This window comes from Culicoides brevitarsis, chromosome 2, assembly GCF_036172545.1.
Source record: "Culicoides brevitarsis isolate CSIRO-B50_1 chromosome 2, AGI_CSIRO_Cbre_v1, whole genome shotgun sequence".
In the NCBI taxonomy this organism is placed as follows: Eukaryota; Metazoa; Arthropoda; class Insecta; order Diptera; family Ceratopogonidae; genus Culicoides; species Culicoides brevitarsis.
The window spans coordinates 4378903-4403862 of NC_087086.1; the positions used below are offsets into that span (position 1 = coordinate 4378903).

At 26.1% G+C, this 24960-nt stretch overlaps 4 protein-coding genes across 4 annotated transcripts in view; 2 read left to right on the forward strand and 2 right to left on the reverse strand.

Moving 5' to 3' along the window:
- Positions 1-2697: 2697 nt before the first annotated feature.
- On the reverse strand, positions 2698-4961 carry LOC134830106 (uncharacterized). Its single transcript, XM_063843477.1, has 3 exons — positions 4885-4961; positions 4601-4829; positions 2698-4543 (listed from the first exon to the last, which is right to left on the reverse strand). The coding sequence occupies exons 1-3, from the start codon at positions 4891-4893 to the stop codon at positions 2793-2795; spliced, it is 1989 nt and encodes a 662-aa protein (XP_063699547.1). The 5' UTR covers positions 4894-4961; the 3' UTR covers positions 2698-2792.
- Positions 4962-6614: 1653 nt separating this feature from the next.
- On the forward strand, positions 6615-10179 carry LOC134832697 (sphingomyelin phosphodiesterase-like). Its single transcript, XM_063846814.1, has 5 exons — positions 6615-7035; positions 7091-7393; positions 8161-8723; positions 8779-9079; positions 10172-10179. The coding sequence occupies exons 1-5, from the start codon at positions 6615-6617 to the stop codon at positions 10177-10179; spliced, it is 1596 nt and encodes a 531-aa protein (XP_063702884.1).
- LOC134831266 (ubiquitin carboxyl-terminal hydrolase 36) lies at positions 10100-14779 on the forward strand. Its single transcript, XM_063844946.1, has 3 exons — positions 10100-10770; positions 11161-11394; positions 12347-14779. The coding sequence occupies exons 1-3, from the start codon at positions 10389-10391 to the stop codon at positions 14494-14496; spliced, it is 2766 nt and encodes a 921-aa protein (XP_063701016.1). The 5' UTR covers positions 10100-10388; the 3' UTR covers positions 14497-14779.
- Positions 14780-18421: 3642 nt separating this feature from the next.
- LOC134832733 (neural-cadherin) overlaps positions 18422-24960 on the reverse strand; it is a 180766-nt gene continuing 174227 nt past the window's right edge. The window contains exons 16-19 of the mRNA XM_063846864.1: positions 24176-24417; positions 20144-20356; positions 19022-19192; positions 18422-18957 (exon numbers count right to left, since the gene is read on the reverse strand). Of these exons, the coding sequence (XP_063702934.1) occupies positions 18839-18957; positions 19022-19192; positions 20144-20356; positions 24176-24417 (745 nt within the window). The 3' untranslated portion in view covers positions 18422-18838. The remainder of the gene's footprint in view (positions 18958-19021; positions 19193-20143; positions 20357-24175; positions 24418-24960) is intronic.

A 24960-nucleotide genomic window follows, 5' to 3' on the forward strand; every position in this document is an offset into this window, starting at 1 on the left:
TTGAAGAAGATACAAACAGGTTAAAAGCCAAATTTTCAAATTGCTCTAAAATAATTTTTTTCTATTTTTTTTTGTGTTCTTTATCCTTTTTAAGGCATAAAAAGTATTTTTGAACCAAACATTTCAAGAAAACATTGAAATAAGAAAACCTTAAAAATCACATTTTTTGTTTCATATGTGCGATTTATCCTTTCAACCCTTCAAATATTCTATCACTTTTATTTTAATTTGTTGAAGATTTTTTTTGCGGATTTTTATCGATTTAGCGAATTTGTGAATCACTTTTAATCTTTCATTATCAAATAATTTTTGATAAGATTTTTTCGACACTTTTTTTAATTCAATATTTCAACAATATTCAATCGCTTTTGACGTTTCACGAAAAAAAAGCATAAAATGAAGAGTTTTTTATTTTTGTTAATTAATATTTTGTTCGTTCCAAAAGTGTTTAACCTCAAGATTTCGTGTTCATTGTCTGACAACGACAAAACTTGTAATATAAAAGAATTAAATTTGACGCGAAATTATTCCTCAATTGAACCTCAAACAGCAAATCCGAATGCAGTAACAGAAATTGTTATCAGAGGAACTGTGCCCGTGTTAAAAGCTGGAATTTGTGAATCTTTGCCAAATTTGGAGGACTTTGATGCTAACAAAAGTGAAATAGAAGAGATAGAACATAATGCCCTTACTGCTTGTCAAAATTTAATTTTTTTGAATTTACAAGTCAATAAATTTGTAAAAATTGACGAAAATGCGTTCAATAGTTTGAAATCAGTGAGGACCTTGTTGATATCAGGAGTAAAAACACAAAACATAAAATTAAACTTACAAAATTTGAAATCGTTGAAGTTATTTGGGATATTCAAATCCAATATTGTTACATTTGAGGCTAGTATGCTTGCCAAACAACACAATTTAGAAGAATTATGGTTGAATTCCAATCATATTTTTGATTTGCATGTTGGAGAAATATTAATAAACTCACCAAGGCTCAAAAAAATTAACTTATCTGATAATAATTTCAAATGCAGTCGATTGGCGGAAATCTTGTCTTTTCTCAAACAGAATAACATTAAACTCGATCCAAATAACAATACAATTAGAGACCGGCATTACACTCCCAATGAGATAGACAAAATTCAATGTTTATCAGAAAATCAATGGACTGTAGAACTATTGAATGAATTTTTGTTGAAGGGATCAGATGTTGTAGGCGATGAAAAAATTTTCAACAGTTTGATGATTATGCACAGTCTTACCAAAAAATGTGAAGAAACGACGAAAAATCTTACGGAAACTATCGATTCTTTAAAAATTGAATTATCACAAAGAGACAAAAACACCGACGGTTATTACAAAATCCATCAAATAGTATTTTGGACTGCGTTTTTCATTGGTTTTCTTGTTCTAATTCTCATTGTGGCTTATCTTTATAGAACGCGAAGAGGTAATTTTGCTACAGAACGGAACACACGGAACAATGTGAGAATTTATGCTGATGGTTACACTAACGTAGATACATCTATTGATCAAATTCAGATGAAGAGAATTCGTATACGTACATAATTCCTGTAGATTTTAAATTTTAGCTTTTAAAATAATTTTAAGTTGTATTTTTAAATTTTATGGCACTTAAATTATAATTTTAAAATAAAAATAAGGCGAATAAATTTAAAATTTTCAATTATTTCAAATAATATTTTTTTTTGAATTTTTTTCTTTGTAATTTTTTAACGTTTTTGGGCGTTTATTTTAAATTTATATTATTTTTAAATTTGAACTCTAAAGTGAAGAAAAATTAATCAAAATCTCCCAAAATAAAAAATTTTTAAAAAAATTATTTTGGTCACGTGACTAAACAATTTTTTTTTTACAACTCGCCTAAATTAAGCGAGTTTCTTTTATTTTTTGGATTTTTTTTTGTAAACAATAATTTTTCATAGAAATAAAAAAAAAAATTTGAAATACTTATTTTCATATAAAATTTTAGCAATTTTCGATCGTTGATCAACATTTTTGTTTTTTTTTTATAATCTTCCTTGAAATTTTCAAATTAAAAATTGATTTTAGATCATTTTAAGTTAAAAATTGAAAAATCAAAATTTCATAAAAAAAAAACTGTCAAAAAAATTTGAAAAAAAAAATTCAGTTATTTTATGAAAAATATTTTTAGAGAAGAAAATTCAAGTTAAAATATGATTTTCAAAACAAAAATTAAAATAATTGAAATTTTTTTTTGAAATCGATCGATTTTGATAAAATTTTTAACTTTTTTTTATTTTGCAACATTGGATTTTGGACTTTTAAGATGGGGCATCGGACTTTATTTTTGATTTTTATTTGGATTTTATTTTAATTTCAAAAAAAAAATAATTTTTCAAAAATTTTTAACGCTTATTTTTGTGATTTTTTTTTAATTTTAATATTTAATTCTGTTATCAATTTCAAATTATCAAATGTCAATGTAGATACCTTAAAATCAACTAAATTATTGATTAATGACAAAAAAATTGTTAAAATTTTGTCATTTTATATGAAAAAAAAAATTTCAAAACTAATTTTTTTATTTTTGAAAAAAAGTTCAAAATTTAATTGGAGCGGCCTAATTAATAAAAAAAAATTAAATTCTTAATTTTTAGAGAAAGTTTTAATGGAAATATACAATATTTTAAAGATTAATTTTATATTTAGAAAATATTAGTACAAAAAATTCTTTATTTTATTATTTAACGAGTAAAAATGATACAAAAAAAAATATTACGGAAGATTCAAAAATAATAAAAAAAATCTCAAAATTGCTTTTCTCGCTCCTCATTGACGTCATGAATCCGTTCCAAGCTCAATGGCAAGTCGACATGTTCTGTCGGTATCGGACATGCCAAATTCAAGTACGCTCCAATGACATTCATGCCTTCATCGACTTCCGCAATGCGATCCTTAATCTGTCCCGCCTGCAGCAACAACGTGTTATGAATGCCCCAAAATCGCTCGTAATGCTCTTCTTGCAACCGAAATTGCGTTTGCATGACCTGCTCCTTGATATTCGCCTCTAGTTTATCCATTCGCGCATGCAATCCATTAATGGCGTTCATAATTTGACTCAAATCCGCGCCGGAAATTGTATTCGAAAGCGTTGGCGGAGTTTGTTTCTCCGCAATTCCCGTTTCCGAAGCAATATTTATCGTCGAACTTTGTTTCGAGCTGACTTGCGCCGCGATATTTGGCGTGCTGGAATGCATGGAATTCGGAATGAACGGAGTATTTTCCTTATTTTCGCTTTGATGCGTGATTTCGGGCACGAGATGCGTTGGAGGTGTGCCAAAAGTCTCAACTTCCTCAGATTCATCGACTTTTTTCAGCGTATTGAGACGCGATGACGCGATTGTGCTGCTTTTGGGTGTTGTTGAAATGGGTTCTTGTTGCTCGCGGATCGCATTATCGGAGATATTGTGTAAGGAACGTCGTTTGGAGAAGCTTTCGGATGCCGTGGGTGACGCTTTGACGGGCGAATCAACACTTTCCGTCGAAATATCCAAATATCGCATGAGATTTTGCGCTCCAAAATCCGCTGAAAGACGTTTTCCGCCCATGCCGATGCTCGAACGACGTCCTGCGATGGAGGCACGTTGTCCGAAACCCATCGAGAGATCGCCAACCGTATCTCCGCTGATGCTAACGCGCGCTTTGTTGTTCCGTGCTTCGGCAATCAAGTCATCTATTTCGGTATTTGGCGTGATATTCGCTGGAGAAGTGTCGAGTTGAGTCTCGGAGATGCTCACATTGCTCTGTTCGGACTGCAAAGTCGTCTCGCGATTGAAAGGCACTTCGATTATTCGTTGAATTTTCACATTTGAGTTGCCGCCGCTCAAATCTGCCTCAGAAACGAACCTTTTCGTGTGACGCGTATCGAATAAAGTCACAAAACCCGCCAAATTTCCCGTCGTGATGAAATTTCCGCACGACGAGACGTTGAAACAGTTCACGGGATGCTGATTTTTGAGCGTTAATTCGCAAAAACGTTTCCGGATGTCGACAACTTTGACGCAACAATCGTACCCGCCTGAATAGAGAATGTCGGGATTTTGCGCATCCCATGCAATGTCCCGTATGGGGGCGTTATGTGCCTCGGAATCCTTGTAAATTTGCCGTTTTTTCAACGAATCCCAAATATGGATGCTGCCGGTACGTGATGCCATTCCCATTATGTGCGGCTTCGAGTGATGGTAACGAATTACGCCGATGGAGTTCTCAACCTTGATCTTTTCGCTCAAAATTCCCGTTTTGACATTGAATGTGCGAACGTGCCCGTTGTCGTACAGAACGACGACATACTCGTCGTTACAGTTGAAATCGATCCATTCTACCAAGTTATTCATCACGTCAGGGTTGAATGATTTTGTGCGAACATTCGTTTGGAAATTTATGAGGCGCACATGACCTGTTGCATATCCCACTGCGATGTCAGCTGACTCCTTCTTTGGACCTGCGATCGTTGACATTGTCTGGGAAAATGACATTTTTTTCATTTTTTCGACGATTCCTTAAAAAATTCACGAAATATTAAAAAAAAATCTTAGATTTTCAAGAAATTTCATACCATTTCCATCCACAGATTTGACACGAAGCAACTCCATACTTTTTTGATCGTCGTAAAGTTGAACGAAAACCGGCTGATTTGTGATTCCGATGAGTTCTGTGCCCGTCAAGGACTTTGCTTGATCCTTGAAGATGCCCGTCAGCTTTTGCGATGTGTAAACATTGTGATTTTTGAGGGTTGGAAGCTCGAGTAAGGTCAAACCTGCACTTGACTGAGCCAAGATGAATGCCTAACAAGAGAAATTTCAAGTAAAAAGTTGAAAAAATTGTTAAAATTATACGTACTTGATTCATTTTTGTGGTATTTTTTGTGTCTTCGACGTTAATTTTATCCGCCAAGTAAGTTGTTGGTCTTCGAACAATTGATGTCGAAGTAGTAAGCGGTTGCCAGATGCTCAATATTTTTTTGTCTTTTTTTTATTTAATTTTTTTTTTATTTTTTAAAAAATATTTTTATTTTAAATTATTATTTAATTTTTTTATTAAAAATACATACCTATTTAATTTAAATTAAATAATAATTAAAAAATATTTTTTAAAAAATAAAAATAATAATTAAAAAAAAAAATATTAAAAATTAATTTTAAAATAAAATTAAAAGAAAAATTAATTATTTAATAAATAGACAAAAAAAATTTAAACTAAATAGGTATTTAAAAAATAAATATGTTTAATTATTTTTTCTTTAATTTATTTTTTTAAAAATAATTTCAAATAAAAAAAAACTTAATTTATAATAATTTTAATTAAATTATAAAAATTTATAAAAAAATACAATTAATTTTAAATAAAAATGCCATATTTTATTTTGAGACAATTTTTTAAAATTTATTTATTTCTTTATTTAAATGAAGTTTTAAAAAATTAAATTAATTCTTCATTTTTTCAACATTTATGTCTAAAAAAATATTTTTTTAATTCATTAATTTTTTTTGTTTAGTTAATTTAAATACATTTAAAAATAAATTAATTCAATAATTAATAAATAATTTTATTTTATTAATACATAATTAAAAAAAATATTAATAAATATTTATTTCAATAAATAAATTTAATATTTTTTATAAGAAAAAAAATTAATAAATTAAAGTTAGTAAATTTTTAATTGTTTTAACAAAAATAATTAAAGTAATATTTCAATGTCAAATATTTTAATTTTAATTTAAAAAAATAAATATAATTTAAAATAAATTCAAGAAATAAAAAAATGTTTAAATAAGCATAAAAAGAAAATACAAATATTTATAATTTTATCAGTAGTATGTTGTCAAATATGTGAAGAAGCCGGTATGACATACATATTCTACTTTTTAATACCGGTTTTTTCATACATTAATTTTATAAATATTGAACGTATTAAAATTAACATTGTCCGTCATTTTAATTCAAAAAAAAAAAAAAAAAAATAAAAAAAATAAAATAAATAAATTAATTAACTGATAAAAATTTGTATTTTTTAAATTTAATTAAATTAAATTAAATTTTTAAAAATAATTTTTTAATTAATTTATTTATAATCATTTAAAAATAAATTAATTCAAAAATTAATAAATAAATTCATTTTTTTTTAATTAAAAATTTTTAAATTTATTTATTTTTTATGAAAAAAAAATATTTTTTTTTAAATAATTTTTTTAACTAATTAGATAAATACACTTTTGTTAAATTATTTTTTAAAGACTTTCTAATTTCTTTTTATTAAATCAACGTTAGAGATGGTCAACCAGTTGTTGTTGTCATTTTAATCTTACGTGTTAATATTTTTTTTGTTAAAATTTAATTCCTTAAAAAAAAAAATGAAAAAAATTTATTTTATTTTAATATTTACCATTCTTCATGTAAATTGCATTAAAAATGATAAACTCCCAAGAGTTAAAAATTCCAACTGGATTCAAAAAATTCGAAAAGATTTCTTATCCGAATATTCCTCATTAACAAAAGACGAGTCAATTTCTAATTCGGAAATCGAACAAAAATTAACATCTTTCTCGCCGTTTACGCGAAGCGACAACGAAATGTCGGAAGAAAAGCAAGATGTAACGTGTCTCATGTGTCGTGCAATTATTAACACATTTTTAGATTATCGCCGAATCGAGAAGTACGACGAGGAGCAATTGTTGGAAGAAGCTGTCGACCTTTGTTTATCGATGAATTTGCAGCCGGAAAGTACGTGCGAAGCGATAATTCAGATGCACATCCCTCCTCTTGTGTACATAATTGATCAAAATCCGAAATTGGAGGCAAACCATATTTGCAGCATGATTTTGCAGACAAGCAATTGCGGCTCAACGAACATCAATTATTCGGTAAAAATTGAAGAAAAGTCAAAGGAAAGTCAGAAAAACGAAGAAAATCAAATTTCTGACGAAACGAGTTATCGAGTCTTGCATATCACGGATATTCATTTTGACCCGAGATACAAACCAGGATCCAATGGTTCGAATTTTTTCTAAATTTTTTTTTAAATTTTTACTTGAAATTTTTCATTTAGCTCAATGTGACGAGCCAACATGTTGCAGATCAGGCGAACCAGACTCACCCGAAGATGCTGCCGGATTTTATGGCGATTATCGAAGTTGTGATGTTCCATGGCATTCGGTTGTTAATGCAATGAGCCATATCAACGAAACGCATAAAGACCTCGATTGGATATATTTCACGGGAGATCTCGTCGATCATGGAATTTGGGAGACTTCAGTTGAAAATAATGTTGAAATTATGGAAAAAGTCTTTCAATTGTTGCGAGAAACGTTTCCTGAAACGCCGTTATTTCCGATTTTGGGAAATCATGAAAGTAAGTTTTTAACTATTTTTAACAAATTTTAATTGAAAATGTAAAATTTGATGATTTTTTTCCGAAATTAAAAAAAATTTTTTTTTTCAACCATTTAATTATATTTTACGTATGAATTAAAGTTTGAAAATTTTATTTTTAAAATAAAGTTTTATTTTTGTAAAATTTACAAATTTTAGAAAAATTTTAAGATTTATTTATTTTTTTGAAACAAAAAATTTTGAACTTTTATTCAAAATTATAAATTTAAAAAAAATCGGCTTACGGATTTTTAATTTTCAGTACAAACTTATAATTTTCAAAAATTAAAAAAAAAATTTTTTAGAAAGGTTATGAAATTTTTAGTTAAGAATTTTCAAGTATTAAGTACAATATTTTTATTTTATTTTTTTTTTTTTTTTTTTTATTTATTTTTTTTTCTTAATTATTTTTAAAAAGAATTTTATTCTTTAATTTTCTTTAAATTATTTTTATTTGTTTTTTTAAATCTTTGCAAAATTTATCTTTTTTTAAAAAAAAAAAAAAAATTAAATAATTTTTTTCAAAAAAAAAAAAAAAAAAAAAATAAAAAAAATAAAAAATAAAATAAAATAAAAAATAAAATAAAATAAAATAAAAAATAATTTAATAAAATAAAAAAAAGAATATTTTAAAATTATTTTTAAGAAAATTTTTAAAAAATTAAAATTTCTTATAAAAATTTTTTAAAAAACAATTTTAATTTTTTAATTTTAATAAATTAATTTTTTTTTATTTAATTTTTTCAGCGCATCCTGTCAACATTTTTGCTCCAAACCACATTTCTGACAACGAACTTTCGACAAATTGGCTTTTTAACTACATTTCTGAGGCATGGCTTCATTGGTTGCCAAACTCAACTCTTTCAACCATCAAAAAAGGAGGCTTTTACACAACTTTAATTAAACCAAAACTTCGCGTCATCGCTTTGAACAACAACGATTGTTACATCTACAATTGGTGGACTCTTTATTCAACGGATGCCCAATTAGAGCAATTGCAATGGTTCCATGACACGTTATTCGAAGCGGAGAAAAATAACGAAAAAGTTCACGTTCTTGCGCATATTTACCCGGGCGAAGGATCTTGCTTCGTGGTTTGGTCTCGCGAGTATAAAAGAATTATCGAACGCTTTCACGAAACGATCAGAGCGCAATTTTACGGGCATTCGCATTACGATGAGTTTAATATATTCTACGAGAATCAAAATCCCCAAAAACCGATAAATGTTGGATGGAATGGCGGATCTTTAACGCCTTTTAATGACATTAATCCAAATTATTTGATCTACAATGTCAGCAAAATAAGTTTTGTAAGTAACAAAAAAAATTAAAAAAATTCAAAAAATAAAATTTAATTAATTTCAGGATGTTTTGGATTACGAATCGTGGTCATATAATTTGACAAAAGCAAATGAAAATATTGAAAAAGGCCCGGAATGGTTTAAACTTTATTCATTTAAAGATCAGTTTAATTTAGAAAATACAAATTTGACTTCGTTAAATGACTTGGTTCATCAATTTGCGGCCGATCGTAAACTTTTGAGCAAATTTTGGGAGTTGAAGATGAAAAGAGGCGATCCAACGTTACGTCGAGGATGTGACGAGAAATGTCTGAAAGCGACAATTTGTGATATAGTCAAAAATGAAATTGGAGATAAGAAAATTTGTAATTATTTTTTCAAACTTTTGAATGGCAAAAAAGTTAAAAATTAAATGTTAATTTATTTTGAAAATTTTTACTGTTTAAATTAAATTATTTATTTTTTTTTAATTTTTAATAATAAAAATTATAATTTTATATCTAAATTTTTTTATTTTTTTTTTCGTGCAATTTTATAAGAAAAATATTTTTTTTATGTAATTCAATTAATTTCATTATTTTAAATCAAAAAACTTCAAATTTAAAAAAAATAAAATAATAATTTAAAAGAATAAAATTTTACAAAAAAAAAAAATAAAAAATAATAAAAAATAAAAAAAAAACTATAAATATAATGAACAATATTTTATTTATTTAATAAATTCAAATGAATATTTGACAATTATTTATTATTAAAACAAATTTTTATTTTTTTTAGTGCAAATAAACCATATTTTTTTATGTGAATTATTTTGAGATTTTTAAAATTTAATTAATTTTTAATTAAATAAATAAAATTAAAATATTAAAAAAATTAAATTTAAATTTAAAATATTTAAAAATTAATTTTTAATATTTCAATGTTTTAAGAAATAAAATATATCAAAAAAGTTAAAATATTAAAATAATGTTATGGGTCGAAAGAATTATTAATTTATTTTTTTTTATTTTTCAAAATTATATTAAATCAAATCATATAAAAAAATTAAAATAATAAAAAAAATAATTAAATTAAAATATAAAAAAAAAATAAATTAAAGTATTTCAATTAAATTTAAAATTTTAATGTTTTAAAAAATAAAAAAAAAATATCAAAAAATTTTAATTTTTTTTGGAAATCTTTAAAATATTTGACATATTTTTTTTCTTATTTTTAAAAATTAAAAAAATAAATTAAAAAAATAAATTTCAACAAACAACCAGTCGTACGCAAATGAGACGAATGAAAATGATAAAATCCCAATGCACAATTCAAGCGAATTTTTATGTCAACTGGGCACGAGACAACTGTCATGTTGTGCATTGGGCAGAAATTTGACAGCTATTTCCATGCTGTGAGAGGAATATTTTTTATCAGCGTAAAAAAAGTAAAATCTACGGAAAAATACCCGCAAAAAGTGGTTTAAACTCAGAACGGACAAAATGATCCGCTTGCCTAACACAATCGTGTGAAGAACTTTCAATTACTAACCTCGTAAAAGTGCATTTATGCGAAAGTAGAAAAAGCCCTCGCAACACACACACACACACACATTCACAGACACAGACACCAACTCATCCATTCACACACAGCGACACGGAAACGCACACACAGCGAAAAGTCGTCGCGTATATTATGCCCGTAATTTGTGATTCGTCGGAGGCAAAAATGGTTTGTGAAAGTACCTTGAGCGGGGCAATTCGCGAAGCCTTGTCCTCGAGCACGAGTCACGGCGGCTCGCACGGCAACGGGATCAACGGCAACGACGAGCTGAATATCCAGGATCGCCTGATTGCCTGTGCGAAGCGATTACTAATCAATAAACTCGAGTACGAAGAAGCGCCCAGTTCGAGTACGACGTTGTACGAAAATCTCAAGAGCAAATATACCGTGTTGAAGCCTGGCATTGCAGCGGCAACGACGACGACGACGACGGGAGGACAGAAATTGCTGCAAAATGGGATGCATTTGCCGGAGAGGAACGTTCTTGCGAACGGGCATTCGGGAACACAACAAGGTGAGTACGACAAATTTACGCGGAAAAAATCTTTCATCTGTCTTGTGTGTGCGCCATACGTACGAGTGTACGTGTAAAATATACATAACCTTAAAAATGAGGTCGAACATTCTACGATTTTTATTTTTTCTCTTCTGAAAATTAAAAAAAAAAATAAAAAAATCCGAAATTTTCATGAAATTTCTTCAAAAAAATAAAAAAAAATTTTTTTTCGAAGAAATTTTGGAATATTTTTTGTAAATATTTACCAATATCGATTACTCAATGTACGACGACAGACACGCACTGTCTGGCATTGAGACGTCGTCGCATCGTATGCGTGTGCGAGCAGCAGCGAGATACGGAGAGAAAGTGATTTAATCTCGAATTTTTTTTTTTCGTCTTTTTTAGGGAACAACAAACAGACACCAACACTGCCAAAGCCGAAACGTATTCTTTTTCCAATCAGCAATGTGCACATCGGATGGAAGAGTTTGGGCCGCCGATGGAATGTGGGATCCGGCATGATCAACATGGGCAATACTTGCTACCTGAATTCGACGTTGCAGGCGATTTTTCACGTGCCCTCCGTGGCGTCGTGGCTCATCTCCGATGTTGATCATCGTCAGAGGTGTTGCGAAAATGGTGAGAATTTTTAATTTTTAATCAGAAAATTGTAAACTTTTAATTTTTGTGGAATTTTTTATTAAAAAAATCGAAAATTTATAAAGAATTTTGTTAAAAATTGAACTTTTCGAGATTTTTTAGAATATTTTACGAATTTTTTGTTTAATTTTGCATTTTTAAACAGATTTTGTAAAATAAAATTAAAATTTAAAAAAAAATTAATTTAAATGTTAATTTTTTTATGAAAATATTATTAAAAAAATTTTAAATTTTATCGAATTTTTTTTATTTTATTTAAATATTATTTATAATTAAAATTTAAATTTAATTTTATAAAAATATTGTTAAAATTTAATTTAATTTTTTTTTTATGTTTTTTTTTAATTTTTTTATTTTTTTAAATTTTATTTCACAAAATTTTTGAATTTTTTTTTTGAAATTTTTAAATTGAAATTTTCTCAAATTAATTTTAATTTCGAGAAAAAAATTATATTAACAAATATTAATGATAATTATTTTAAATATATTTTTTTTATTTAAAAAATTTGTTTGCATTTAAAATTCATCTTTATTAAAAATTATTTTCAGAAAAAAATTAAAAAAAAAAAAAATGTTTAAATTTGAAAAATTCATCATTTTATGAAAAATTATTTTGGAGAAAAAAATTCAACTCAATTTAAAGTTATTTTTGTTTTTTAAATAAATTTTTTAATATTTTTTAATTTATAATTTTTTTTAAAATTTATTTTTTTAATTTTTTTTTTTTAATTTTTTAATTTTAATATTTTCAATTTTTTAATTTTTTTTTAATATTCAATAATTTTTTAAAATTAATTTTCAAATAAAAAAAAATATATGAAAAAGCACAAATTTTTTGATATTTTATGAAATATTTATGAGATTTTTTTTTTTAATTTTTGAAATAAATTTTAATTCATAAATTTTTTAATTAATTTTTTTTAAATTTCAGATAGCGGATGCATTATATGCGCCATGGCGAAGACCCTGATGCAATCCCAAAACGGAAATAACCCCTTTAGACCGCAAAATGTCTATTTCAAGCTGAAACACATTTGCAAACATCTCACGCCGGGTCGTCAGGAAGATGCGCACGAGTTCCTGCGTTATCTGATCGAAGCCATGGAAAAGGCATATCTCGCCCGTTTCAAGGGATGGAAAGAATTCGACCAATATACAAAGGAAACAACTCCGCTAAATCAAATTCTCGGCGGATATCTCAAGTCGGCAGTGAAATGTTTGAGTTGTCAACACGTTTCCGTCACATTCCAGCACTTCCAGGATTTGTTGTTGGATGTGCGGAAGTCGAACAGCATCGACGAGGGCGTGGAAAATTATTTTGCGCGCGAACGACTCGAAGATACGGGCTACAAATGTGAAGCTTGCAAGAAACGTGTGACAGCAACGAAACAATTTTCGATAGAAAAGGCTCCGATTGCGTTATGCGTGCAACTGAAACGGTTCTCGGTGCTCGGCGGAAAAATTAACAAACATATTTCGATGAGACATACGTTGAATTTGAACGCTTATGCCTCGAATAAGGCTGAAACGCGAAATTTGTCGTATCGATTGGTGTCTCTGGTCACGCATATTGGCGCGTCGCAACATTGCGGACATTATACTGCCATCGGATGCACCGAAAGTGGGCAATATTATCATTTTGACGACAGTATGGTGAGTCATGTGCAACCGCAGCGTGTCTTGGAGACGCAAGCTTATCTCCTTTTCTACGAATTAATCCCGTCGACGGCGAATGGGGGCGTGAAAATTGTCACTCCCGTGGAAAAAGAGTACAATATGTTCGCGCAAGATAAAAAAGTCGTCTCGCCCGTTGCTTCGACATCAACTAATGGGACGACAAATGGCGTTGGATCGACGGAAAAGAAGTTTATTGGGCCCATGTTGCCTCAAAAGAACGGCTCGAGTGCGATAAATGGCACGAATAAGCCTCTCGTGAACAAAATTCTGCTCGGAAGTAAGGTAATTAGTGGCGAAAAAGCACTTTCGAACGGCATTGTTAGTCCGAAAAAGATCCAAATTTTGTCCCCAGCGAAAAATAACAAACCAAGCCTTATCACGACGTCGCCTTCAAGTGTAAATAACAAACAGGAAGAAGCCCAAAAAGGTCCCACACTGCCAAGTATGCCAACTTTGACGTGTTCCTCGGTGCAAAAATCGCCGTCGCCATCGCCCGCAAAGCAAAAAGTCCTCCAAACGAATGGGTTTCTTGATGACAAGCCAAAGAGTCTTGTGCCGTATGATCTTGACGAATCGGATTCTGAAACTGGGCCAAATGTTGCAAATGGAGTCAAAAAAGACGCCGCTGACGACGACGACGATGATGCGGAAAATGTTCTTGAAACCAAAACAGGTCTCTGGCACATAAGTGATAGTTCGCCCGAAGCTCCGAGTCGTCAAGGAAGCACAGATAACTTTGCAAGTAGACCCGCTTCAGCGCCTTCGACTCCCACAGGCAACAATTCCCCGAATTACGAGCAAAATAATCACTCCGACAAGTCAAATTGCAAACGTTCAAACAGTTTCAACGGCAATAGCACGTCAAATGTCGTCGCCGACGCTCTTCCGCATCTCCTACAAATGTCCCATCGTGGCTACGGAACGTCAAACGTTCAAACATGGAATGGCGAACGCACGAAAATGGACAAGGAACTCGCCGAGGAGAAACGCGAAGACCGAAAACGACAATTTCAGGACGACAGAGAGACAGAAATGGATCGCGGTCGCACGAAAAAAGTCAAGAAAAGTCACGAGGAGTTTCGTTCGCGATCCGAACACAACGGAAATGCATTCCAGCAGCAGCAAAATCGCGAAAATGCGCATCAGAATCGTGCAAAATGGCTCGCCAACAACCGGAGTAAGGCCTTTCATCATCATGGAGGCAACAAAAATTCAGATAGTTCCTCATCCAACGGATATCAGAGACATTTTTCGTCAAATAATTCCTCCTCGTACAACGGCAACAACAATCGGAACAACTTTAAAAACGGGCATCGAAACAATAATCGACGCAATTTTAGTCATTATAATGGCGGCAACAATCGGTATCATAATCAAAGGGAAAACAACTACAGACGCCATTAAATTTTTCTAAAAAAAAAACACTTTTTATTGCTTAAACTTATTAATTTTTAGTCAATTGAATACTTTTAGTAGTTTGTAAGTTTTTAATTTGTAAGAATTTGTTACCCCCATGATAAAAAAAATTAAAATTAGAAAAAACAAAAAGGGCATAATTTAATTTAAACGAAAAAAAATTAAGATAAGGCGCTAAAAACAGCAATATTTGTAAATAATTGTACTATAGAAAGAAAAAAATTAAAACAAAAATGCAAAATAAATAAAATAAACTTTTAGATGTTATATACCCGATACTTTTTAAGACTTAATTTAACCTAAACTTAATTTTTTGTAAATAAACTGAGTTTCTATTTGATAAGAAACGAAAAAAATTAAATATAATGTACAAAAAAAAAATCATCGCTAATCATGATAATTAGTAAAATATACAAAAACTATGAAGAAAAAAAACAAACAAACAACTGTAAATATGCGCAGACAACAAAATGAAAAATAATAAAATAAATATATATATAATAAAAATATATATGATACATTTAAATAATAAATTTTATTTGTTTTATTTGAATTTCAAGTATTTTGAAAAAAAATTAAATAATGATCAGGTGAGTAATTTTTGATTTTTACAAAAAAATGTTTTTTTTTTATAAAAATTTTATTTTATAAAAAAATAATTTTTTTAAATATTTTTATAAAAAAATAATTTTTTAAATATTTTTATAAAAAATAATTTAACGATATATTTTAGTATTAAAATTTAAAAAAATAAACAATTAAAATCAAAAGTAAAAAATTTCAATATAATTTTTTTTTAAACATTTAATTTTTTTATTTTATTTATTATATATAGAGAAAATTATTTCATTATATTTTATAGAAGATTAAGTTTTTAAAAAATAAAATTAATAAATAAATTAATTTTTAAATATTTTTTTTTGTTCAAAATGAAAAATAATTTAAAAATAAAAAAAAATAAATTTTAAGAGAATTTAAGAAAAATTTAATTTTTTTTATTTAAAAATAAAAAAAAAATCAAAAAATAATAAAATTGACTCTCAAAATTATTTTATTTAAATTTTTAAAATTAATTCGTTTTTTTATTTTGATCGCATTTTTTAATTTTTTTTAAACAACATTGTGTTGACGTTCTTTCATATTAGAAAAATAATTTATTTAATAATTAAATATTTAAAAAATAATTATAATTAAAATTAGGTTCCTATATAATTTTTTAATAAAAAATTTTTAATTTTTCAAAATATTTTTTTTTTAATCAACTTTAAAAAAACATTTCATTTTATATCAAACCGAAAAAAAATCCTCTGCGATTAAAAAGATTCAAAAATGGCAAATTAATGATCGGCATCAATACAAATAAAATTATGTTCTGGATTAAGGAATTTTGACCCAATTACGATTTCTTCATTACATCCAATTTATTTATTATAAAACGCATAATTGACACCATTGTTTGTATGTACAATACCTTCCTTTACGCCATTCAGCTAATTTATTATATGGGATTGTTAATATCGAGGTACTTAATTAATTGATCAGATCATCAGATATAATATAATAAACATCAATTAACAATGGAAAAAAATAAATTGAAAATTGATAATAACTCGGGTCGAAGCAAAAAACGAAAGACCAACAAAATAGGATTAAAAGTTCATTAAAAAGACAATGTTTTTATCATAATCGATTTTTTTTATTATTTTTTTTATCATTTTTATTTATAATTTTATCATACCAATCATATTCATTTTTTGTTGTTGTAGTTATTATTAGCAATTATCCAACTTTTTTTTTACTTTATTTTATTTATACACAATGTTTTCATCGTATTACTTTATTTTTTTTTTCATCAAATTTCTAACAGATCATTTAAAAATTATTTTTTCTGTTGTTGTAAACTTTTATTATGAATTGACTAAGGAATTATTATCATTATATATGTTTTGTTGTTGTTTGAGGGATGTTTATTTTTTTTAATTAATTAAATTTAAAATACAAAAAAATTATTATTTATTAATGTTATTCATTTAACAAAGAAAAAAACTATTTTTCTATTTCAAAATGTTGATTTTTAATAAAAAAAAATTAATTAAAATTGTATAACTTTCTGTATTGTATATGTTTTAAAAACTTTATGTATAATACATATTATGATAATAATTTTTTCGTTATTAAAAATGAAGTAAGTAGTAATAGTAGGCAGTTTTATGTATTTTTTTCTCGAAAAATTTCTTGTATGTATGATGTGTTAGAAAAATTGAATAACTTTTAAACATTTTAATTGTGTATTATTTTGTTAAAGTTATTTTTTTTTATCATATATATTTTTTATACTTATTTTTTATGTATTTTTTTTTCATATTTTATGTTTAATAATAAGTCCATTAATCTATATATAATATATATTTTTAATGTTAATAGTAATAATAAATTGGAACAGAATTAACTTAAAAAACAGTCTTTGGATACGTTTCATTTTTTTTTTAATTTTATTTTTTTTTATCATTATTTTGTATCGTTTATATATAATAATAATAATAATTAATTTTTGTTCTATTTTTATTTTTTTTATTCTTTATTACAATACAATTAATACAGTTTTAATTCATTTATTCATATACTTGCATTATTTTATATTATATATTAATTTATGTTTTTTCTCTACTTATTCGGCATGTCTCTTAAAAATATTTTACATCCTTATTTTTTTCTCATATTAATAATCATTAATAATTATAATAATATATAGTGCATCATTATCTTTTTTTTTGTTTTCTTAACAATTGCATTCACTCATATCATCATCATTTTTTATTTTTATTTAGAAGGTAAGGTGTGATTTTTGTAAGGTATGAAAGTTGTGTATTAAGTGAGTTAAAATTATCTTTTCGGAAAATTATAACAAAAAATGTTATAATAAGTATAACAATCCTTAATAATTAAATATTATGTTAATAAAAAAATTAACAGATATTTTGATTATGGAAATTTTTTGGCTGATTGCTCTAATAATAATAATTAATAATATTTGATATAGAAGCTAAAGTTACTATCTGAGGGCAGTTTCAGCAAAAATGCAATAAATATGGCAATTATAGAGTTCATTCATTCAAGATATTAATTTTGCAAATTATTAAAAAAAAAATGACTAATCCTTACAATTTCTTACTTTTTTTTATTATAATACTTCTTGTGGTGTCATATTTCTTTTTTTTTATCTTAAACCTTATAATGTTTGTCCTGCTAATTTAGTATATTTTTTGCTTTTTGCAACTTAGTTAAAAATTTATTTGTTTATATCAAAAACATTTACACAAATACATGACAAATTCTTATAAGAATTTTTTGTTTTAGTAAGAAAAAAGTTATTTTTTATATTAATATTATTTTTTTTTTAATTATGAAAAATACAAAAATTAATGATTCATACTATTTTTCGATGTAAAATGTTATTTTTTTATGAAAAATGAGATCAAAAATTAAAATAATATTTTTTTTCGCTACCATTAATTTTTTTTAAATTTAGATTACTGATAATACTAATATTTTTTTTTGTATAATTTTGCTAAAAATTTTGTGTACCAAAGACAAATTATTATTAATTTTGTTAATTTAGTATTTTTTTAATAATTAATTATGTATGTTGTATATGATGTTGAACGTTCGAAGTTTATTTAAAGGTAAAAATTTATTCAAATTTTTGTTTTGTTGTACAAAGAGAATTAATTTATCATTCATTTAAATATATATTAATATACTTTATTAATTATTTATTACTATATTTGAGACTTGTGTGTTTTTTTTTTGTGTGAATGTGAGTGAGTGTGTATATTTTTCATTATTTTTTTTAATATGAGTGAATTTTTAATCGCGAGGAATTTCTACTATTTTCTGTTTTTTTTTAATACTACATTAAAATGTATCTAAAGATTTTTTCTTGTTTCAATAGCGGGTTTCCTTAATATATTACTATAACACTCTACATAAATATAAAACAAAAGAATTTTTTATTTTAAAAATCTAATTTTTGGTTTATGCTACCAGCTGGTTGGTTTCTGGTCTGAATTTCACGCTGATCTGTACATACATTGATTGACCGTCTTTAACGCTGTTTATTTAAAATTGCATCTAATTTATGACTTTTTGTCCTTATCTTTGTACAAAAACTAAAAACTAAAAAAATTACTGGCGGTTATCCGATTTTTTTTTTTGGTAAAATCCTCGTTTCTGCTTAGAATATTTTTCTATCATTCGATGAAGTTACGTACTTTTTGCTTAAAAATTAAAATATGTTTTTTTTTTTGTTTTTTTTTCAGGGATGAGTGATTTAATGTAAATCTAAGTCCAAGTCTGTATGATGCTCGTTGCCATACATGTTGTGTAACTTGTCGAAGCGTGGGCCCCATGCTCCCAAATAATTGTAGTCTTGTTGTTCATCGTCAGTGCCTAAAATTATTTTTTTACATAAAAATTTGTTTTTTGATAAAAAAATATTTTTTCAATAAATTACCTGATTGCAAAGAGCTGAGAGATCCTGCAGTACTGCCGCCTCCTTCATAAGCGTAGTTTCGTAAATCGTCGAAGGGAGGAGCATTTGGATCGCTATCAGCGCGTTTCTTGTGCTCGTCGATGAACATGCCGACATTTGGTTCCTGTCCGGGACCCATTGTCATCACAGGATCTATTTTTGGATTAAGGAAGTAAAAAAAGGATAAATATTTTGTGAGATTTTTTTTTGTTGAGGGATAAAAAAGGTGTAATTAAAGAATTTTGTTGGGTTGGAATTTTTTTTTCTTTAAGTGCGAGTTTTTGAAAGAATTTTCAATTTTTTTAATAAAAATTATTAAATATATTTTTTAATTTAATTAAATTATTAAGAATTAATTATATTATTTTAATTAAATTAAATTAAAAATGTTTATTTTTTAAGAAAATTATTTTTTTTATTCAAACGTTTAATAAAATTTTAAATTGAAAATATTTCATTTCATTTTTTTTTTGTTTAAAAAATATCTTTAAAATTATTTTATACTTTTCGTTTTAGTAAAAATTTTTAAAAATTTTCTTTTTTTTATTTTTTTAAATTTTTTTTTTCATGAAAATTGATAAAAAATATTTAAAAAAATTTTAATAAGAGAATTTTTAGAAGTTTTCAATATTATTGAGAATTATAAAAAATTATAAAAAAAGTTAAAAAAAAAATTAATAAAAATAATTAATATTTAATTTAACATAAGAAATTTAACATTAAAAATATTTTTTTGAAGCTTTTCTATATTTTTAGAAAAATCTTTTTAAAAAAATTATTTTTTTTTTGTAAAAATGTATCAAAATAAAAATTTTACAAAAATAAAAAAAATAAATAAATTAGTTTTTTTTACAAAAAATAATAAAATAAAAAAATTTGTTAAAAAAAAATTAATTAAAATTTTTAATAAAGTAAATTAAAATAAAAATTTAAGTAAAAAAAAAATTATAAAAAAAATATAACTCTCACTTTAAGAATTTTCTATTTTTATCCGTGTCACGCGTAAAAAAACGACTCGACAAATAATAAAAGGACACAAAATACAGCAAAAAAAAAAAAAGTGAAACAACAAAACTATAAATCATCTCGCAGCGCGATACTTACACATAATCGGCGGCATTTTACATTGCGTTAGTTCCGGCATCGGGCCACCAATTGGAATTTGCAACGGCGTAATGTCAAAAGCTGTCATGTCGTCTTCGCCGCCTCCTTCATCATCGTAATTGATAATATTTTCTCGTACATCATCATCCGGTCCGGGATACTTGATGTGTGATTCGCGTCGTCGATTGTACACGACAAACACGAGCACCAAAACTGTTGATTTATTGTTGTTGTTAACAAGTGTGTGTTTTTTTCGTTGTTGTTTGGAGGGAAAAAAGACAAGAAAATATGGTATTAGTGAAAAGTTTTATTTTTCTGCTACTTTTTTGTTGTTCACACATCGCCAAAGTAAAAGAGGAAAATTTTAATGTGTCATGTGCGTTAATATTATGATTTATTACAAAAATGCCGAGAAAAGCTCGTGTTTCATGCGTGTGACTCGTAATTGCTACTTCGTTACTTAAGTACTTAATTTTAGAGAATTTTTTTTAAAGGGAATGCTAATTACTAAGATTATGCATGTTATTGCTGTACTTTACCTGTCTTCTTACATGTTAGAAGTTAATAATCGACTCAAACAGAAAAAGTGTAAAACAATGCTACTTTTTACAAAACTACGAAGGCAAATAATAATTAGGCGAGAGCAACAAGAAAAAAAAAATGTTTCACATTTTTTTTTTTTTTAAAAAAAAAAAATTAATAAAAATAAATTAAATTTAAAAAGAAAAGTTATAATATTTTTAACTTTTGAGATACAATTTTTTTAAAAAATTAATTAATTTTTTTTTTAATTAAAATTGATCAAAATTTTTAAATTACGTTTGAATAAATTAATAATTTTTTTTAATATCAAAATAAAAAATTTAAAAAAAAAAAAAAAATAAATAAATAAAAAATAAATAAAAAAAATTAATTAAATTTAAAAATTGTAAAAAAAAAATAAATTAAATTTTTTTTTTAATTAAATATTTTTAAAAATTTAATTAATTAAATATTTTAAATAATTAAATATTTTAATTATATTTTGAATAAAAATAATTTTTCAATTAATTTTTTTTTATTTTTAAATTTAAATTAATTATAATAAAATTATAAAAATTATTATTTCAGATTTTTGATTAATTATTTTTGTTAAGTTTTTAAAATAGTTTAATTAAATTTTAACAAAAATAATATAACAATTTTTTTTAAATTTGTATGTTAATTAAATAAATTAATTATTTTTTTAAACAAAAATTTTTTACTTAAAAATTTTTTATATTAAATTAATTATAATAAAAATTGTATTAAAAAAACTAATTAAATATTAAAATTAAATTATTAGAAAAAAAAATTATTAATTAAAATTTAATATTTTTAAATTAAAAATAATGTGAAACATTTTATTTTTACAAAATTGCCTTTGCCTAACTAATAAAATAAAAATTTGTACTTACATATCAGGGAACTTGCACACATAATTAGTGCAATTATGAAATCGCGTGACGGAGTAAGGACGCCAGATGCGAGTAATTCGAGTTCGCAATGCATTCCCGTATAGCCGAACGGGCAATGGCATTCATACATTACGGGCGGCTCTTGATCACGACACCTTCCGCCATTGCGACACGGATGCCATTCGCATTCGTTCACATTGACGCATCCGCTACCTTGCATTTTTGTGCCTTCCTTACATCTGATTTTTTTTGTAAGTTTTTTTTTTGTGCGAAGAGTTAATAAAATTGGTGCAAAAAAATAATCCAGGAATACGAAATAAATCAATCGGGAATATATGAAAATAAAGGAAAAATAACAAAAACATGATTAATAACTACACTTTGCTAATAGCTTACTTACCAGTTTCCAGCACTGAGTTATAATTTTTTTTTTCGAGACTAAAGAGATTTTTTTTTGTTTGTACAATACATGAATTATTACTATGAACGAATAATAAAAAAAAATAAGGCATTGTGCTTAATCGACTATGAATATCCTTGCGAAGCATTTTGTCTAAAAATGACGAAAAATAACGGGACTACGGATAAGTACAAAAAAAGTCAAACATCATCAATCAAAAAATTTCTTTCATTAATAAATTGATTGATTTGTGAAAGAAGAAAAAAAAGAGAGAAATCGATTAGCATGCCGGCCTTTATTTATTTCTCTTTTTCCAATGATGATGAAAACTCCATTATACTCAAAAAAAGTGATGTGTCTCTGTGTTAACGGAATATAACAAAGCACAAAAGAGACGAGAAGCATATTGATTGGATGTGAATGAGGAGACCGAAAAAAGGAGAAGAAAATTTTTGACATAATCTGCTCTTTATTGCCCATGCTGTTTCTCAGTCGATGGACAGTCACAATATTTTTTTTATACTTTTTTTTTTGGTGTCGTAATAAAAGGCGGAAAATTTGTCAATCAACATGTGGAAAGTCAACAAGAAATGACGGATGACGGTCAGTGAAAAAAAATTGTTTTAATTTTTGTGTGAGAATTTTTTTTTTGAAATTATGGCGACGTATAAGAGGATGAAAAATGTTTATTTTATTGGATTTTTTTTTAGAAATTTATTAAATTAATTATTTTAATTTTTTTTGAAAAAAAAAAAAAATAAAATAATCAAATAAAAAATTAAAAAAAAAATTTTTTGATTTTTTTGTTATTTTTTAATAAAATTAATTAATTATTTTAGAATTAAAATTTAAAAAAAATAATAAGTTGATGAAATGTTTTTAATTAAAAAAATCATTTTAAATTATTTTTTTCTAAATTAAATTAAATTAAATTTTAAATAAAAAAAATATTAGAATTTTTAAAATTTAATATTTTTGAATTAAATTTTCTAAAGTATAAATTAATAAAATATTTTTGATAAAAAAATTCGTTTAAAATTAATTAATTATTTTATTTATTTCTATTAATTAGTTAATTAATTAAAATAAATTAAAAATTTTGAATCAAATATTTTTAAATAAATAAAAATAAATATTTTTTTTAAATTAAATAATCCAAAATTGTTTTTAAATTTTAATAACTGTCAAAAAAATTTTAAATAATTTTTTAAAAAAAATTTTAAATAATTTTATATGAAAATTAAGAAAAAATAATATCTTTTTAACTCTTTAAAAATTTAACATCTTTTTAACATTAAATTTTTTTATCAATCAAAATATTCCAGAAAATTAAGCTTGTCTTAAAATATCAACAAACGTCAATAAATTTAAAAATCCCCTTTTTCCTCTTTTTATTTGTCTTTTCTTTCCTTTAAAATACCTAAGAACAAACAAACCGAAAGACAACAAAAAATTAGCTTGATTTGAATTATTTTTCTAAATCCGCTTTGATTGATTTTCTCATCGTCGTTTTTTTTCTTGTTTCTCCTCTTCTCTTGTTGTCGAATTAATCAAAGTTTCCTCCTTTCTCTGTGCGGTGTTTTTTCCGTCATAAATTTTTTTTTTTTTGTATTTTTACTTCGTTGTTACAAACACACACACCTGTCATCGAGGTTCGCGCGCGCAGAAAATAGGGCGCTATTATTGCAAGGAGGATTGCAGGAAATCAATCAGTTTGCCACTTGAATTAATTTAAATTTGTTATGGAAGATGAAAAATTACTGATTTTTTCCCTTTTTATTTTTTTTTTTTTTAGATAATTGTGGGTATTTGTTATTTCTGGATTTTATTGAGAGGAAAAAGGAATTTATTAAAATATTTGATGATTTTTTCGCTTGAAGAAGGTAAAAGTGAGAAATGATCGAAGATATATTTTTTTTTGCGATAATACGAGGAACAACACGTAACACTGAATAAATAAATATATTTTTTGTACAGCGGAACAAAAATAAAGGATTTTGTGCGTTAATTATTAACAATGTGCGTCATTGGATCGCTCTATGAGCCTAATCTTGAGTAAGAAAAATTATTACAGCAAAAAAGAAAAAAATATATGAACTTGGCTGGGCATGCAAAAATAACAATAAGAAATTTTTTTTCAAGGACGATGTGTGAGTAACGTGCAAATAAATTTTAATTAATTTTTTTTTGGCTCACTTAGAATCACAAGTAGACACACTAAAATAGCTGCCAAAGCTCCCATGCTCAATTTTAGTGTTTGACCTTCTTGAATGAGCTCGCAATTTTCGCCCCAATACCCGTCGGGGCAGATGCAGCGATAACGCAAATGCGGCTCTTCGTTGATACAAGTGCCGCCATTCAAACATGGCAAATCCAAGCATTCATTACGGTCCGTACAACCCTTGCCATCTGTTGACATTATGCGACCTTCACCGCAACTGTGTACGGCGAACATTAATGAGGAGATGGATGGAAATGCAAAATTAAATAATTTTCACAGATTTTCCACAGAGAGACAGAGAGAGAATTTGAAGTGTGTTTGGAGTGTGCGTCGTTGTTCGTGTTGTTTGATATAATGATAATTTAATTAATAATTAGTATAGTATTATATCAATTAAACGGGATAATTGATTGTCTGTGTAATGTGATATGTCTGGATGGCGCAAAATGTTTTGTCGTGTAGTAAAAAGGGGGAGGAGATCAGGCGACATGATGCATGGAAAAACTAAAACATGTCTCGACAGACGATAGATTTGAATAATTGAAATTCAAATCGTTCAACAACAAATTTTTCGGAGTAAATTACAAGGCGTCTCCATTTTCAGGGAATTTGATCTATTTTTGCTTCAATATATTCAACTTTCAATCAAAATTTGTTTCGATATCAAATTTTAAGTGAAAATTGTTTATTTTTTGAAAAATAAATTATTTAAATTTATTATTTTAAAATATTTTTTATAATTAAATTTTTGAAATTTTTA